Source organism: Mauremys mutica, chromosome 7 (assembly GCF_020497125.1).
Source record: "Mauremys mutica isolate MM-2020 ecotype Southern chromosome 7, ASM2049712v1, whole genome shotgun sequence".
Taxonomy (NCBI): Eukaryota; Metazoa; Chordata; order Testudines; family Geoemydidae; genus Mauremys; species Mauremys mutica.
The window spans coordinates 71986222-72004728 of record NC_059078.1 but is presented as its reverse complement, the minus strand read 5'-3'; the positions used below and the strand labels follow the sequence as shown (position 1 = coordinate 72004728).

The 18507-nt window shown below is 44.1% G+C and overlaps 1 protein-coding gene across 4 annotated transcripts in view; it reads right to left on the bottom strand.

Annotated features, from left to right (window-relative positions):
• Positions 1 to 5821: 5821 nt before the first annotated feature.
• LOC123374186 (pulmonary surfactant-associated protein A-like) overlaps positions 5822 to 18507 on the bottom strand; it is a 37815-nt gene continuing 25129 nt past the window's right edge. For 3 of the 4 annotated variants that reach the window (XM_045023829.1, XM_045023827.1, XM_045023828.1), the window contains exons 4-6: positions 9523 to 9638; positions 8330 to 8407; positions 5822 to 7082 (exon numbers count right to left, since the gene is read on the bottom strand). In XM_045023829.1, coding sequence (XP_044879764.1) covers positions 6706 to 7082; positions 8330 to 8407; positions 9523 to 9638 — 571 coding nt within the window. In that variant the 3' untranslated portion in view covers positions 5822 to 6705. The remainder of the gene's footprint in view (positions 7083 to 8329; positions 8408 to 9522; positions 9639 to 18507) is intronic. The other variant, XM_045023830.1, reaches the window with a different exon arrangement.

Genomic DNA, 18507 nt, shown 5'->3' with positions numbered 1-18507 from the left:
GTGCTGAGGGAGCTGGCTGATGTGAGTGCAGAGCCATTGGCCATTATCTTTGAAAATTCATGGCAATCGGGGTAGGTCCTGGATGATTGGAAAAAGGCAAACATAGTGCTCAGATTTGAAAAAGGGAAGAAAGAGAACCCGGGAAACTACAGACCAGTCAGTTTCACTTCAGTCCCCGACAAAATCATGGAGTAGGTCCTCAAGGAATCCATTTTGAAGCACTTGGAGGAGAGGAAGGTGATCAGGAACAGTCAACATGGATTCACCAAGGGCAAGTTATGCCTGACCAACCTGTTGCCTTCTATGATGAGATAACTGGCTCTGTGTATATAGGGAAAGTGGTTAATGTGATATATCTTGACTTTAGCAAAGCTTTTGATACGGTTTCCAACAGTATTCTTGCCAGCAAGTTAAAAAAGCATGGATTGGATGAATGGATTATAAGGTGGATAGAAAGCTGGATAGATTGTCGGGCTCAACAGGTACTGATCAACAGCTCGATGTCTAGCTGGCAGCTAGTGTCAAGTGGAGTGCCACAGGGGTCGGCCCTGGGGCCAGTTTTGTTCAACCGGCTTTGTTAATGATCTGAATGATGGGATTAATTGCACCCACAGCAAGTTCGCAGATGACACTAAGTTGAGGGGAGAGGTAGATAAGATGGAGGGTAGGATTAGGGCCCAGAGTGACCTAGACAAATTGGAGGATTGAGCCAAAAGAAATCTGATGAGGTTCAACAAGGACAAGTACAGTGTCCTACACTTAGGAAAGAAGAATCCCATTCACCACTACAGGCTGGGGACTGACTGGCTAAGCAGCAGTTCTGCAGAAAAGGACCTGGGACAAGAAGCTGGTTTTGAATCAGTAGTGTGCCCTCATTGCCAAGAAGGCCAATGGCATATTGGGCTATATTAGTAGGAGCATTGCCAGCAGATCGAAGGAAATGATTATTCCCCTCTATTTGACTGGTGAGGCCACACTTGGAGTATTGCATCCTGTTTTGGTCCCCCGACCACAGAAGGGATGTGGACAAATTGGAGAGAGTCCGGCGGAGGACAATGAAAATGATTAGGGGGCTAGGGCACATGACTTACAAGGAGAGGCTGAGGGAACTGGGGTTATTTAGTCTGCAGAAGAGAAGAGTGAGGGGGGATTTGATAGCAGCCTTCAACTACCTGAAACGGGGTTCCAAAGAGGATGGATCTTGGCTGTTCTCAGTGGCAGAAGACAGAACAAGAAGCAATGGTTTCAAGTTGCAGTGGGGGAGGTCTAGGTTGGCTATTAGGAAACACTATTTCACTAAGAGGGTGGTGAAGCACTGGGATGGGTTACCTAGGGAGATGGTGGAATCTCCATCCTTAGAGGTTTTTAAGGCCTGGCTTGACAGATCCTTGGCTGGGATGATTTAGTTGGTGTTGGTCCTGCTTTGAGCAGGGGATTGGACTAGATGACCTTCTGAGGTCTCTTCCAACCCTAATATTCTATGATTCTATGGTGGGGGTAGGCAGTGAGAGCACAAGAGTCTACAGGCTTTCAGTTCAGGTGCCCAGTGCCACAACATCTCAGAGCAGCAACTTCAGGGAAAGTCCTGCTCAGATCCTGAAGCCCAGGATGGGGTATGCTCAATTGCTCTCAGGGGATGGGGCATGTGCACTCTGGTTACATGTAGGAACTCTGAACAGATGACACATGCCCAGTACTGACATAACCATCAAAGAATTAAGCAGGCAAACACTAATCAGTTGCTCTACTGAGCATGTGCAAACAGTGGAGATTTCAAAGGCTCAAAACTCAGCCAAATTTGGGAGTCTTATCATGGGAACAGCAAATGGCACTTCCCTGACACCAGGGCAATACTCCTACCAAATTTGAAGTTCCTATTCCACAGCACAGAAGTGTGAGAATGTCTAAAACATTTCTTAAAAATAATTTGTTAAAATGGGTAAAACAATGCATGTTCTCCTCACCTAACCTCACTCTCAGAAATGGCTGAACCGTTTTTAGTGAGACTTTTAAAAAAATTGTCTGACTGAGGCAGACAAACCTGAATAGTTAAAGTTTGACAAAGCTATAAGCAACTGAAAACTGGTTCCTAGGTTGTAATGGGAAGTGTTGGGTAACCTTACCTACAGGTATCGCTACCTGCACCAGCAGTAATACACACACACACACACACACACATGAAATTACATCATCTGTGATGCTGTGTATAAGAAAAATAACCATTTGAATCATTGTTGCCACCACTGTTATAAAATTGCAGCATATCTTGAACAAAGTATATCACAGAAGGCGTCAATGGAACAGTTACTATTTGCTAAGTATGATTATCCTGTTCATATGCATGTATTACCTTTGTATCTGAAGTTATGAATATTGTCTATATGTATCTTAAACATGTGACGTATTCCTGAGTGACACCCCCCCAGATAGAGTTACATGTGGACCAGACAGCTGTGTGTTGATGGCCTATCAGGGACACTCCACTCTCACAGTGGGCCATTGACAAACCCTCATCCTGTCCAGATAGCTGTTCCTGAGGATGCCACAGACAGCAAGAAGCCAATGGCCAACCCCCATGATTCAGCAAAGCATGTAAGGGCATGTGGTATGCCCTTACATGCATATCTGGACTCCATCTTGGGCCAGTAACTTTCCACATACAGGGGCTGTCTGCTTTGTTTGGGACAGTAATTTTCCATGCATATGGCAGGGGATATAAAAAGACACCTAAAACAGCTCCACGTTGCCTCTGTCCTGCTCTGGACTGTGGACTTACAACTAAAAGAAGCATCTTGAACTATGGCATGAGGACCTTCCAATCTTTTGGAAGTTATCAGACAGACTTTACAAGCCAGCAGCCTATGACATGTGTTACAGACCTGATATAAGGACTTTGCAGTCATTAGTATGTATATGATCTATTAACCATTTATAACTCTCTTCTTTTATTATTAAATCTTTAGTTAGTTTACTAAGGATTGGCTGACAGCATGGCATTTGGGTAAGATCTGTGCTATATATTGACCTGGGGATATGGGTCTGATCCTTTGGGCTTAGAAAGAACCTCACATATGGGTTTTCAATAACCTCTTAATATATTAGATTGGGATGCCTGGATGGGCGCCAAGGGCTGGAATGTCTATGGGGACTGTGTTTGGTTTCTGGTTAAACAATGTGGTACTGCAGAAGCTGTTTTGTTACTTGTTTGGTGAATCTAATTAAAGAATAAACCACCATTTTGGGGGGGGGGGGGATCATCTGCCCTGAATGTGGCATTCTCAGAGTGGCCTGTGTGAGTCACCCCATCACATCAATTATAGGTTGTTTACACCAAGGAGGAAAAGGAGTTGTTTAGACTGGTCCAACTTGGAGTAATTGGATGAAGTCTAGAACATGGGAAAAATTAGGCTAAATAGCAGGAAACATTGCTTAATCATGACATCTATTTGAATGTGTATGGTCTCCCAAGGGAAGTGGTGGAGCCCCCATTGGTTTAGATATTTCAAATTGGATTGGAGATCAGTGGAGAACACACTATAGGGGATAACTCTGTCCTATACCCTAAATAACAGACTAGTTACCTATTTGGTTACTATTTATCATAGTGTATGAAAGCTTCAGAAACTGAGCTTGCTATAAATAGGCATCAACTGAAATTCAAAGATCACTCTGGAATTAAGTCTTCATAATAGAGGTCTGTCATTAAAGGTAACAAGAGCTAGACCGGTTCCCAACTAGAAGTCAAATACACTTAACTTCCTGATTCTCAAATGTTTCTCTGAAAAAATCTTTTTCTGAATACATACTTAATTACTGCTTGCTGATTCTTCTTGGAACATTTAATTAACTTTACACAGCTGAGTACAGATACCAAGCTTTATGTGCTTTTGTCTCAAAAATTATAGGGCAAATGTCAGTTTTCATAATCTTTAATACATCAGTTCATGTAACAGCCACTCCTGCAGGGATCAGGAGAATGTAATAATCTTATTAATGATAGTTGAACCTAAAAAAGGTTTAGAAAAGGCCTCTGAACTTCAGGTGTTTATCCAAATTGGTTTCGATGCACTCTAGGAATCAAGAAACTGCACATTTGGGGAGGTTCAAAAAGGAACAGTACAAGAAACCTTGTCCAGCTCAGATATAGACAGTTGGTCCTCTGAAATCTAGAGTGTCCTTCATTTTTAATTATTACTATTTTTGCATTACAGTAGTACCGAGACGCACGGCGCATACACATATTAAGAGACAACCCTTGTGCCCAATAGCTTTCATTCCAAACAGACAGGAAAGGCAAAGAATGGGAGGGGAAACAGACCCAGAGAAGGGAAACTACTCACCCAAGGTCACACAGCTTGTCAGCAGCAGAACAAGAAACAGAACCAGGGTTTTGGTATTGACTTCAGTGGCACCAAGATTTCACCCAAGCTCTCAAGTCCCAGTCCAATCTAGTGAACCACACTATCTCCCTAGGTGTTTTTCAGCACCTGAATGAGCAGGTTACTTTGCACACCAGTAGCTGCATCATTAAAAAGCACCACAAAACATCACTCCTTTCATGGCCTCTAAGAGAAGAGAACCCACTCATCCAGATTCTGTAAAACAACAGGAGAAAATAAGAGAAACTCTAGACAGCAGACAGGTCCTGATGCCTGGTATCCCATGCATCCACATCAAAGAAAAGAGGTCACTGGGGAGATGCAGGTACTCAGGCTGAACCCTATGTTAAGTCACCCACAGCAGCCTCAGCATCAGACTTTGGTTTTGGTACAATGTTGAAGTCCTGCAAAAGGGGCAGATTTCCTGCTGTTTCCAGGCCTGTGTTTGATTTTGGAAGTATAACCCCTCTTAGACCTATTTATCAGAAGGACGGGTGTTATCCAGCAATCTTCATATAAGAAAGGAAAGTCCTTCCAGCTGTGTAATGAAAAGATAAAATGAACGAAGTGGCTTCACTGTGATAATCAAAGATAGATAAAGCCAAGAGAGTTTTGTTTGTAGAATAGTAAATCTTCCTTCTTCATAGAATCTATGCCATTCTAGTTGGCATATTTTTGGCCAAGACAACTTTCCAACAACAGGACTTTAAAGAGGTTATTTTGCAAGTGAAGATTCAACATTTTGAAGTTCACATAATGGACATTATATCAAGAGTTGCTATTCCATGCCAATTTTGAAGTAGCAGTCATGTTGCACATTCTTAAACTGGCTGGAGACCTTTGCTGTGTATTGGCCTATGCAAGCGACCCCTCCTTTCCTGCCAAAAAAAGACTCTATTCCCTAATATTGGAACTCAAAGTTTTGCGGAAGCACAGTGTATGAATTAGCCATACAGAGGAGTCCCCACAGTGTAGGATAGTGTCCCTACAGTGTCACTCCCCAGCATGGTGTAGAGTCCAACATTATGCAAGCTCCCTGTATAGCAACATCCAGGGAGATCTTGGGAACAGGAGAAGATAGGACCAGAATGTCTACTGCTCTGTATACCCCATGGTACCTCCTCTCCTTGCATTGGTGAGAGAATGGTTTGAGGACACTCCTGGGAAGCTGCTCCACAGGTTGGGGAAGTGTGTGAGAAATTTCTTACTCCCTTCTGCTTGTGAGGATTCCATATGCCCAGCCTAATTACGCAAGCTGAATGCCAAGTAATAGTAGTGGTGGTGGGGGTGTGAGCCAACGCTCTTGGAAATCAATGGCTAGCCTCTCATTGACTTCAGTGGGCTTTGGATCAGGCCCTATGTCAGTGCTGGCAGCCCTCTTCTCAAACCTTGCCTTTGCTGGTCTGATGATGGTGGTCAGATGTGCATGTGGCTTGTGTGGGTGTGTAAAATCTATTCAGTTTACACATCAGTACGATATTGTTTGTCTAATGGTTAGTATGATGTAGAAGAGTCTTGATAGAACTGTAAAATACTGTAAATGACTATTTCTATAGTGCTATGGGGAACATGGTATTTGACACACAAAAACAAAATAAGCACCTTGCAGTATAGCTAAATGATCTATGATTTCCAGGGTTTTGGTTGTGGTCTCCCTTTATAATAACTGAGTTGAATTTTATTGCAGGGTTTCATAGTACACAGTATGGCCTCAGTTCTGCAAAGAGATGCATATAAGCAGGGTTTTGGAATGGAGCCTGGAGATGGAACATGGAGTAGTTCCGGAGCAGTGGAGCTGCAGGTTTTTGCCTGGAGCTGGAGCAGAGCCGGAGCACAGCTCCAAAGCCCTACATATAAGTGGATCCACCATGTATTTCTTCACTGAAGTATATCTGTGTGCATTTCCTTCCAGGATAGAGACCTGTTCCTCTATGTTGTTGCATAGTATATGCTGCATTATCCAGGCATGTAACTACAATGGAATGTACAAAGTTAACTTAGCATGGGACTCCTCAAACACACTAAGCCAAACCCTGAAATCCTTTCCTGGAGCTTAATCAGCCACAGTGAGACAAGGCAGAGTTTGGTTACTATAATTAACCCCCTCTCAAATTAGGCATAGTTCTAGTTACAAATCAATCACCTTCGGTAGTTACTATTTCCTTAGTAAGCATGAGGAAGGAAAATATTACATCATGATTTTGTTTCTCTCAGATAAAATAATCACAGAAGACATTAGCTATATTGCTGAGAGAAAAGGCTGCTGTTTATGTCTGAGACACAGAATATTGGACTCTGCACTATGAAATAACTGAAAGGAAATGCTTTAAAATTCACAGATAGTGAGGCGGTTCTGGTCGCATTTTCTGTCATTCCAGCCTCCATCAGTGTACATCTCCACACAGTTTTCCCCTCCTTTGCCATTTGGCTCAGAAGCGTACCAGTTGATATAAGTCAGAGGTTTCCCATCCAGATACTGGAATTCACCTGGAACATCACTCTCCCTTATACCCAGATAAGCATATCTGTTAAACTGTTTCACAATATCCAAAATAGCATTGTTTTCCTCCTGGTTCTTGGGGGTGGCGATGGAGCCACCAGCATGTTCACATGCTTTTAATGTGGTTTCAAAATTGACTTCTTTCCCATTGGTTGCGAGAATTTTTCCCCCCACTTCTGTTATTTTTCCTTCCAAAGTAAGGACTGCAAAGGAAAGAGAAAAGATATGGTTGATTTTTTTGTCTTATTTTATACTATATTTATACTGTCCATGTTGCTACTATACTACTGGCTTCAAGCTTGATAAGTTTATGGAGGGGATGGTATGATGGGATAGCCTAATTTTGGCAATTAATTGATCTTTGAATATTAGCGGTAAATATGCCCAATGGCCTGTGATGGGATGTTACATTGGGTGGGATCTGAGTTACTACAGAGAATTCTTTCCTGGGTGTCTGGCTGGTGAGTCTTGCCCACATGCTAAGGGTTTAGCTGATAGCCATATTTGGGGTCAGGAAGGAATTTTCCTCCAGGGCAGATTGGCAGTGGCCCTGGGGATTTTTCACCTTCCTCTGCAGTGTGGGGCACGAGTCACTTACTGGAAGATTCTCTGCACCTTGAAGTCTTTAAACCATGATTTGAGGACTTCAATAGCTCAGACATAGGGTAGGGGTTTATTACAGGAGTGGATGGGTGAGATTCTGTGGCCTGTGTTGTGCAGGAGGTCAGACTAGACAATCATAATGGTCCCTTCTGACCTTAAAGTCTATGAATCTATGAGAAACTGCCACAGCCTGTTTGATGTTTATCTTCACGTGCTGCCCAACATGCTGGACATGTACAGCACAGTCCTTTGCACTATGCTGTGGCTAGTCCCTTCTGATTCTAGTCTATGTAAGTTCTGATACTCCGTTCATACATATAGTATGCAGAATGCTCAGTATGTTGTATAAGCATCCATCTATGTCCCATCTTATGGACAGCCTTTTGCATTGCCCCATATACTGCATAGACACACACTGACCAATCTTTCTTGGGTACTTATGTGGCCTCCATTACTGCAGTATCTGAGCGCCTCACAAATTATCTTTACAACACCTTTGTGAGGTAGGGCAGTGCTATTATCCCCATGTTATGGTACGGAAAGACTGAATGAGTTGCCTAGGGTCACACAAGATGTTTGTGGCAGAGCAAGAATTGAACCCTGGTCTTCCACATCTGGGGCTGGGCTGCTGGATCATCTTTCCTCTTCTTCCAATGTGCAACAAACACCTCAGCATAATAATAATAATAATAATAATACTTAATTGGTGTTTGGAAGTAAGTTTTGGTGAGGAAAGTTTTAAAATTGAATAAAGTTTTTGAAACGTAACTTACTTTAAGTTGGGCTCTCATGGTTCATTTTGTACATTGAATTTTACACAAGTTGTGAGGAAAAGCAGAAAGATTACCTCCTTCCAGTTTGGTAATTCGATGTTTTAAAACCTGAAGGCTTTCTTGCAATTCAAGATCGACAGAAGCAGACAGGCCTAAAGATAATAATAATAATTATACAATTAATTTAAATGCGGCTTCACTGATATGAAAAATGCATCATATACAATTAATACAAATTTTCCAAAATTGTCTTGTACTTGATGTATGTAAGTTTCATTTTCTGTGGTGGAAAATTCTATTTCCCTGTATGTATATATTTTCAAAGAAACCTTATCACATATTGATTGTTCTTATACATAATATATAAAGTATATGCCTGTTGAAACTCCAGAGAGTTTCAACTACTGGAGAGTAGTTATTTAAAGTACATTAAATGTGAAATAAGATCAATTTTTCTAATCTGAAGTCTTTTGTGTATGTGAAATCCATGAAAGGGTTAATATTTTAGAAACTGTATCCTGTGTAGGCTGAGCCAATTACAACTTGCTGTGATTTAAATTTGCAACTTTACAGCCACAATGGAAAACTTTAGTGGGTTTGGAGTTCTTGTGATATTGAACAGAACTGGAATTCTCTCCTCTGCTTCCTTTATGGTCAGTTAAACTCTTATAGTTTTTCAGTATGCTTCTGTCTGAATAGTGACTGCAAAAATGTCATTGTACGGTTCCATGTAGGTTCTCTCCAAGATGACATATGAAGTATAAGTATGTTTATAGATACAGAGATTTTAAAAACAAAAACTCCCAGCATGCAAGTTTTTCATAGGATCTGAGAATCAAGCTGGCTGTTTTTTGTCATACAAAATCATCACCAGTAATAAAACTTCTGCAGGTGAAGTTATGCCATCAGTGACACCTGTAAAGTCCCATTGCCATTAGTGGGGTAGTATAACTGTAACTGATTGGAACTCAGAATTCTGTTGCTGCTGCACAAGGAGGAATAGATTCCTTCTCAGTGTATCGGAGCTGTGCTGCCTCTGCTTTTGTAAGATGAGTAAAAGGTAGTAAAACGTATTTTGGTCAATACAGTCAGCAGATCTGATAGATACAGGAAGCAGATCAGTTGAATAATAAAGGTACCATTTTTACATAATCACTTCTAATAGCAGAACTGCACTTTAATAGACTCAATTACTTTTCCCTGGACTGCTTTATACACAGCACAAGTATCCAGTATTTTGGACTAAACAAAGATTAGTCTTATTCACCTTGTGGTCCAGGCTCCCCTCTCTCCCCCTTGTTGCCTTTTTCACCCTGGGGTCCTTTCATCCCAGGAAGCCCATCTCTTCCAGGAAGACCTGGCTTGCCCTGGGGCCCTGGAGAAGAGCAGCACACAAATGAAAAACATACAACATTTATTTTCAACTGATGCATTTTATGGGAAATTCAGAACAAACATGGGTTTAACAGATGCTGGCCAGCAAAGCAACACACTGCATTGTGCTTCTGAATAACTTCATTAATGCACAAGCCTCAGGTGACTGTTGGCTTCATAACAGAGGCAAAACACTGGCTCCCTGGAATGAGCAACCAAATTCATGTTAGGAGCCCAACTACTTGAACCTTGGTTTTGACAGATTGACATTTTATGACCAAAAAAAAAATTGTCAGAAAATTCCTAACAAGCTGTATTAAAATTGCCACTTTTTCTCCTTCGGCTTCTCACTCTTCTGCCAAAGAACTGCTTTTGTTTCCCTCTCATTTCCACAACATTAATGTTCCTCCTACTCTACACCACTGGGAGTTGTTGCACCAGCAGAAGTATACTATAAGTTGGAACTACAGGGCAATTTCACTCTAGAAATTAAACAGAAATTGACTGTATTTACTGACTTCACCATAAGAGGGTTCCACTGTGCATTAAATAGAATTCACCATTTTTTATTTCATCTGACTCAAGGAAACAGATGATAAACCATCTACTTTACTAAGCATAATAGTCAACACAGCAATACATCTATTTAAAAGGGGAGATAACCACTGACCATACCTGGTGGTCCTGGGTCTCCTTTCATGCCACTCTTCCAGGCAATCCACTGGCTCCTGGGGTGCCAGGGATTCCAGGAGTTCCTGCACACTTCTCCTCAGCATGACACATCACCAGAAAAAAAACTGCTGCTGCAAGTATGTGAAGTGACCATTGTTCAGGCCAGCTACAAAAGCAAGTTGTATTTACCATGCAATTCTGCACTGAGAAAAATAGGAGCTGATTTATGCTAACTGGAAATAATGAAGAAGTGGTCATTGTTAGATTCAAATTTGGCCTTGAATGAAGTCTTCAATTTGGGATGAAATCTTTCAAGTTTTGGTGTTCCCCCCACCCATTTATACTGAGGTTATAGAAGTATCCCTAAAATGACCCAAGTCTGAGAGATAATATTAAAATAAAATAATATATATAAAAAAACTTATTGGTATTATTCGTTTGGTGGCAATGGTCATAAATCATGTTCTTTTTTTATTTAATGTGTGTACATCAAATGTAATATATTACATGGCAGTTTTGAAAAATGCATAATTCCAAACATTAGCTTGCAAGCAGGATTGATTCTCATGATATGTATGGCTAAGTCCCTTTGTTTTTAGTTTAAACTGATTTTTACAAAAAATTCCCAGGTTTCACAAAAAGTATGATTCATTTTTTTCTGATTTTTCACCCTACTTTTGTGTCATTCAAATATATAACAATAACATGTTTTATTAGGAGAATACAATACATAGCATGAGATACATGTATTATGATAATGCATTAGTCGGTGTGTATATGCAAACCTGCCTGTTGAAGTAAGGCTATGTATTAGTCTAGAAGATACACTCGATAAACAAGCAGACATGCACGCAAGCTCTGAAGTGCGTGTGCATCTGAGCATCCTGATGAATCTCAAACCCACCACGTACACACTTCAAGCTGTTAGCAGTTAATGCTTTCAAGATTTGACACACTAAAATGGGAAGAAAATGAAAATCTGTATCAAATACATTTCAGAAGTATTCAAAAGTTTAAAAAAAACAAAAACAGGAGAAAAGGATGAAGTTGAGTGTATGGCTTACAAATGCCATGGCCCAATTATTAAAAGTAAATATTTATAGGCCAATAGTTCTAAGTCTACAACAGTAAACTGCTTATTCATATGAAAACTTTTATTTGGGGATTAGAAATACATTGTTTTCTTAAACTCAGAGGTGACGTGTTTTGAGTTCCGTTTTAGTTCTGCAGCAAACCACATTTAGGAATGGAATTCAAAGCATTAATCTACTGAATACTTCCCCCCCATCTTTCTTTCCACCAAAATAAACCGCAATATTTACTCAGAAAATTATCAATAGTTTTTTGCACTGATTTTCACCTGTTTTTGTTGTTTTGGTAATAAAGACTAATAAATTCCTTGGAAAAATTAAATAAAATAAAATAACTGAAAACGAAGGGCCCTATGTATGGCAGATCATAGACTGGCTGCCATCTGTAAAATAACTTTATATTCCACACCAAGTCTAAATGACTCAGAGTGGTGAAAACACTGAAGAACTAAACAGGACATTTTTTATAACACTTTCTTCTCAATTTTTGACCAACTATAAAGCTAGTTACAATTTTTCAAATTTCAAAAATGTGAACAATTTTGAAAAAAAATCAAAATGTTTTCTAACCTGCTCTCATTACAATCTAGTCAGAAATTATTAAAACCGAAATGGATGTAATGTACAGTACTAGAGAATGAATTCTCCTTCAGTTATTAGCATAATTCAGCTAAAATAGTGAGAGTGGTGAAGATGGGTGGAGTCCTACTGACTCCAAACTAGTGGATCTTAATGCAGTGCCAGGTTCCTGATCCTTTGGATGTTAAGATGGAAAAGCTACTATTCAACTCTAAGGGGATGTTTACACAGCAATTTTGAGGCACGATTGCAGCATGTGAAGGCAGACCTGACCTAGCTTCCATCCAGCTAGTTTGCTAAAGACAGCTGTGCAGCTGCAATGGCACAGGATACCCACCCAGGTGCAATCCCACCTGGACCCTCAGGTGGCCAGTCCATGCCGCTGCACATGACCCTGTGGTTACAGTGCTGTTTTTAGTGAGCTGGCAGACTCAAAGCTAGCTCTGATATGCCTACATGTTGTGTCCCAATTGCAGTATAGAGATACCCTAATTCTTGCTCTTCCTCTCTCTCCTCATTCATAAAACCCCAGCATTTTTCAAGCAACTCCACATCTGATGAAATCACTAATATGAGTAGACTGGAATAGTAACAATAAAGGTAAATACAGCAAAGCATTTGAAAATATAATCATCATCACCACCATCATCACATTGGTCATTGGGGCACCATCATTGATGAGCAATCAACCAATTGTCTCCACCCCTGACGATTGTGTGTCAGTGCTTGAGTCTCTGCAGAGTCCATTCCTGTCCACTCTTTCATGTTGTCAATCCATCTCTTCTTCTGTCTACCTCTTCTTCTCTTCCTCTGTACTGTCCCTTGGAAATAATGAAGAAGTGGTCATTGTTAGAGGACTAGTACATTGGCTCGAGGGCCGCATTACTGACACCTCCCCACCTCCATCTTAGGTCCCGGCCCAACTCCACCCCTTCCATGAGGCCCCACCTCTTCCCACTCCTTTCCCGCCCCCATTCCAACCCCTTCTCCAAAATCCCCACCCCAACTCCGCCCTCTCCCTGCCCCCAGGGGGTGCAGAAGGGGTGTGGGGTGTGGCAGGGGCTCAGGGCAGGGAGTTGGGGTGTGGCATGCAGGAGGGGTAAGGGGTGTGGCAGGGGACCAGGGTGCAGGGTGCAGGAGGGGGCTCAGGGCAGGGTGTTCGGGTGCAGGAGGGGTGCGGCAGGGGGTTCAGGGCAGGGGGTTGGGGTGCAGGAAGGGTGCGGGGGGTGGCAGGGGGTTCAGGGCAGGGGGTCGGGGTGTGGCAGGGGGTTCGGCTGCAGGAGGAGTTCAAGGGGCAGGCTCTGGTCTGAGCCTGCCCTGCCCTGGCCCCGCGCTGCTCTGGGAATGGGGAACCATGGCCAATGGGAGCTGCTGGGGGCGCTGCCTGAAGTAAGAGTCACACACAGACACCCGCGCCCCTCCTTCCCCATGTTCTGGCTGCTTCCTGGAGCAGTGCAAGTACGTGGGGCCGGAGCCGCCCTAGGTAAATGCTAGGGGGTAGGGGGTGGGGGCGTGAGGACCTCACAGGCTGCAGAAAATAACCCTGGCCCGCGGGCTGCGTGTTTGAGACCCCTGGGCCAGATGATCTCGATACATGGCCGTACCACTTCAGCTTGTGCTTCTTCATGGTTGTCAGGAGGTCTTTATATGACCCAGCACATTGGACGATGATGTTGTGGACCTCTTCATTAGTGACGTGATCGAAGTAGGTGATGCCCAGGATTTTACGGAAGTATCTCATCTCTACTACCTGTATTTTCCATTCAAGTTCTGCCAGAAGGGTCCATGTCTTGCATGCACATAGAAAAATGGAGATGACCAATGAGTGCAGCAGTTTCAGTTTGGATTCTAGGGAGATGTTCTTATTACTCCAGATTGGCTTTAGCTTTGCTACTGGTGCTGTTTGTGCAGTTCTTGCCTGAATTTCTGCCTTGGATCCTTCATCAGTGATGATTGCCCCCAAATACTTAAACTGTTTCACTGTCTCCAGCTCTTGTCCACTGACAGTGATATGTGAACTGATCCCATCAGGTATCTTATCATCAGCTTGGTTTTCTCTCACTGATTTCCATGCCACATTTTGTGAAGGTTTCATCCAATAATTTCACAAGGTTGGCAAGTTCATCTTTGCTGCCTGCCAGGCCATCAATGCCATCAGTGAACCGAAGATTTGAGATTGTTCACCCCCCCAATGCTGACTGTGCATATGTGATCTGCTACGGCATCAGTCATTACTTGCTCCAAGTAGAAAATATAATAGGAAATGTAAAGGGAGATGTTTGCAGCATGGCCTAAGTGAAGTTCTTTGTAGTTTTATAAAGAGTTCATTCACCCTTCTGCTCTGAAGTAGAATGAAAAAAAGTCCTCAAAAGTCTCATTTATATAGTATGTTATTTGATAACACACCTGAATACCAAAGCGGAGGCTTGATAACTATAATTTGCATGATTCTTTTTTGTTTTGTTCACACACTTAATTTGTTAATTTGTGACGCTGATTTTCTTGATTATAGTCAGGGGCGGCTCCGGGCACCAGCATGCCAAGAGCGTGCCTGGGGCGGCAAGCCACGGGGGGGCACTCTGCTGGTTGCCGCGAGGGCGGCAGGCAGGTTGCCTTCGGCGGTATGCCTGCAGAGGGTCCGCTGGTCCCGCGGCTTCGGCAGACCTCCCGCAGGCGCACCGCTGAATCTGCGGGACTGGGGACCTCCCGCAGGAAAGCCGCCAAATCTGTGGGACCGGGGACCTCCTGCAGGAAAGCCGCCGAAGGCAGCCCGCCTGCCGTGCTTGGGGCGGCAAAATACCTAGAGCCACCCCTGATTATAGTAATAAATTATGTTTTAATGGAGAAAAACTCTCAAACAGAACAGATAGTCTCAAAAGATTTTTTTTGGAGTTAATTGAAAGAATGCAAAGTTTTGATGGAACGTTCATCTAATTTCTAAAATAAATCATTGTTATTGTTCAAAAGATTACAAGGAGGGATGGGCAGGTAGCTAAGGGAGGCAGTGTGTGGCTTAGTGGGTAATGCACCGGACTGGGACTCACGAACACAGTGGTCTAGGGTCAGCTCTGCTGTGGTCTGATGGGTGGTGTTGGGTTTACAATTGCTGGAGCTGGGTCTTACAGCTGTGCTAACACATCTGTACTGTACTAGGCAGACCTTCTGACTTGGGTCTGTGGCTTGAGCTGCAGACACACCGCAAAATGACAGGGCTTGGACCTGAGTCACAGCAGGACTCAGTCTCTGCTGCACCCCTCTAGCAGAGTCCTAGGACCCAAGTCAGACTGATTTGTGTGTTAACAGAAGAGGGGCTTTGGGCTTACACCTAAGTCAGAGCCCAGATGTACTGTTGAGTGTAGATGTGCCCACAGATTTCCCTGTTCCTCAGGCTAGCACAAACCCAGCTTCTTATCACACACTGGGTAGCCTGTCTACTCTTTTCCCCAGTCAGAACCCAACCTCTTTTTAAGTCTCACACCCTGCAAAGATGTAGCAGGGCAGGGCTAAATGAACAGGGGCTGACTGGTCCAAGGCCTGCCAGATCTTAGAGTGGCAGGCCGCCCTGTTACAGCAGAGCTCTAGCAACAGCATAGAGCTGGCATAAGGGTTGTGGCCAGGGTTTCCATCTCTTACTGATCCCCAGCTGCTGTACTGGCCCTTGGGGGCTATGGGCAGCTGGAGTAACTTACAAGGTTCCTCTATGCTGTTACTCAGGAGTGACCTGTCATGCAGCCAGCCCAGGGGATTGGGGGAGTGCAAAAGCCAGCATTTTTTACACATGCACACACATCCTTCACATGGGTTTCACTGAGCACTTGCTGGCCAGAGCTGAGAATCCTGACAACACGCAAACAAGTGCAACATATGAATGTTGCCAAAGTAAATGATTTTCTAGGTTTTGCACAGTCAGCCAACTGTGAAATATTGACTTTTCAGTGGCTTCTGAAAAAATGGACCATATCATTTTATCACTTAATTGCCTTGCCTCCAGCTGCTCCACCTGCTATACCCTTTGAAAGGATTACCATGCAGAGGTGTGCATGCAAATTCCCACCAGATGCAAAACTACTTGTATTTCCATTGATGGTTGATTGAGTGTTTTAGTCTAAGATAGTGATCTCCTAATTGAGACAATATACAAGGGGCAGTTACAACAAAAATAAAGCTAGCTTCATTTCACAGTTGGAAAGGGAGTATATTAATAGGTTAAAATTAATTAAGGGAATCCTTTCAAAAGAAATATGGCCCATCCTAAATAGAAGTGGATTTGTTTGCAATGCTTATTGTATCAGGTCTCCTTAGCCCCTCACTCAACATTACTTCATCATTTTGCTAATTGTTATTGCAAGGTCTTCCATCCAGATAATAAAATATGCTAATTGAGAATCAGAATCCCAGAGTCGGGAAAATTAGTGTCTAATAACCATATATTTAGGCGCATTACGTGGAGCTGCAATTTTGCCACTATAGAATTGAAGCGTTTCTTTTCATGCCTCTCAAACCACTGCATTTCACATGGTACTTGCTGTAGCAACTATTTTTTATCATCCACTTCCTTTTTTTTTTCTTTCTTTCAGAAGGAAATATCCACAGGAACTACAGAGAACAAAGTCCTGGCTTATTTTCTAGAATGTTCCCTATTTTTGATAGGAAGTTATTTTGCTGAGTACAAAATGACTCAGAGAATAACATGCCAGTAGACCAGGAAAGCATAAGAAACATTTCATTTGGATTTGTAAACAGTCCTGATGTTATGTCGGGATCATATTCAGCTTTTTACCATTCAGAAGTGTTAGCTGCGAGAAAAAGAAAGTGCACATTGTAAGTGATGTCAGCAAATTTATCATCAAATTATCATGATATACTTTTCAGGTGGTAAATAGAGTTTAAATTCTCATCTGTGAATCTGGACAGTAGAAAAGGATCAAGGGTAAAATTTTCAAAGTCACAAGGCACAAATAAGAGTTTGGTTCCAAACTTTCAGTGGGAACTGGGTGCCTAAACCGCCCTTTGTGCCTTTGAAAGTTTCCCCTTATATCCATGAGGAGGAAGGTGAAAAGCAAGTGGAGGGGAAACTAAAAAGAGGAATACACTGAGAAACCATCTACTCAGGACACTCCCTACACTAGCACCGGAACAAATCAACATATCCTTAGAGCCCCGACCAGGGTTATTCTATCTACTACCCAAAATCCTCAAACCTGGAAACCTTGGACACCCCATCATCTCAGGCATTGGCACTCTCACTGAAGGACTATCTGGATATGTGGACTCTCAACTCAGACCCTATGCCACCAGCACTCCCAGCTATCTCCGTGACACCACTGATTTCCTGAGTAAACCAGTGATGAGCTGCCAAAATCTTAACAACGGGTTCCCTATAAAAAGTTCTGATTTAACAACGGGTTCCCTATAAAAAGTTCTGATTTAAGGGATGTGCGACAGCATGTATTTTTTGTACCAATAGGGTTACCATACGTCCATATTTTCCCAGGAGGTGATTAAGAACCGAAAAGCCTGACATGTCCAGGAAAATACAGATGTATTTTAACCCTACCTAAAGTTCTTTTTTAAAAAGATGGGGCTGAACTAGAAATGAGCTCCGTTTCACATGTGTGGTTGGTGATCAGGGACAGTCTCAATTTTTGGGTCTTTTTCTTATATAGGCTCCTATTACCCCTCACCCCCTTCCCGATTTTTCACACTTGCTGTCTGGTCACTCTAGGGTGTGCACATGTATGGGTCCCAGCTGCTCCCTGCCCCCCCCTCATTAAAGCAGGTGTGCAGGGTTACTGCCCTGGGAACTGCAGGGCACCAGTGGATGTGGGGCTGGCTGCAGATAGGGGCGTGGGGCAGGGCTAGCTGGAGGCAGGGAGTGACACGGGCTGGCTGTGGGCAGGTGATGAAGACGGGCGGGCTGCGGGTGGCTGTGGGCAGGGGGTGGCTGCGGGTGGCTGTGGGCAGGGGGTGGCTGCAGGCAGGGGGTGGCTGTGGCAGGGGCTGCAGGCAGAGGCTGGCTGCGGGCAGAGGGTGGCTGTGGCAAGGGCTGGCTGGGGGCAGGGGGTAGGGCAGGGGCTGGCTGGGGGCAGGGGGGCGGCTGGGGGCAGGGGGCTGGCTGTGGGGGGCAGGGGCTGGCTGGGGGCAGGGGGGCGGCTGGGGGCAGGGGCTGGCTGGGGCTGGCTGTGGGCAGGGGCTGGCGGTGGGGGGCAGGGGCTGGCTGGGGGTCGCTGGGGGCAGGGGCTGGCTGTGGGGGGCAGGGGCTGGCTGGGGGTCGCTGGGGGCAGGGGCTGGCTGGGGCTGGCTGTGGGCAGGGGCTGGCTGGGGGCAGGGGGGCGGCTGGGGGCAGGGGCTGGCTGTGGGGGGCAGGGGCTGGCTGGGGGCAGGGGGGCGGCTGGGGGCAGGGGCTGGCTGTGGGGGGCAGGGGCTGGCTGGGGCTGGCTGTGGGCAGGGGCTGGCTGGGGGCAGGGGGGCGGCTGGGGGCAGGGGCTGGCTGTGGGGGGCAGGGGCTGGCTGGGGCTGGCTGTGGGCAGGGGCTG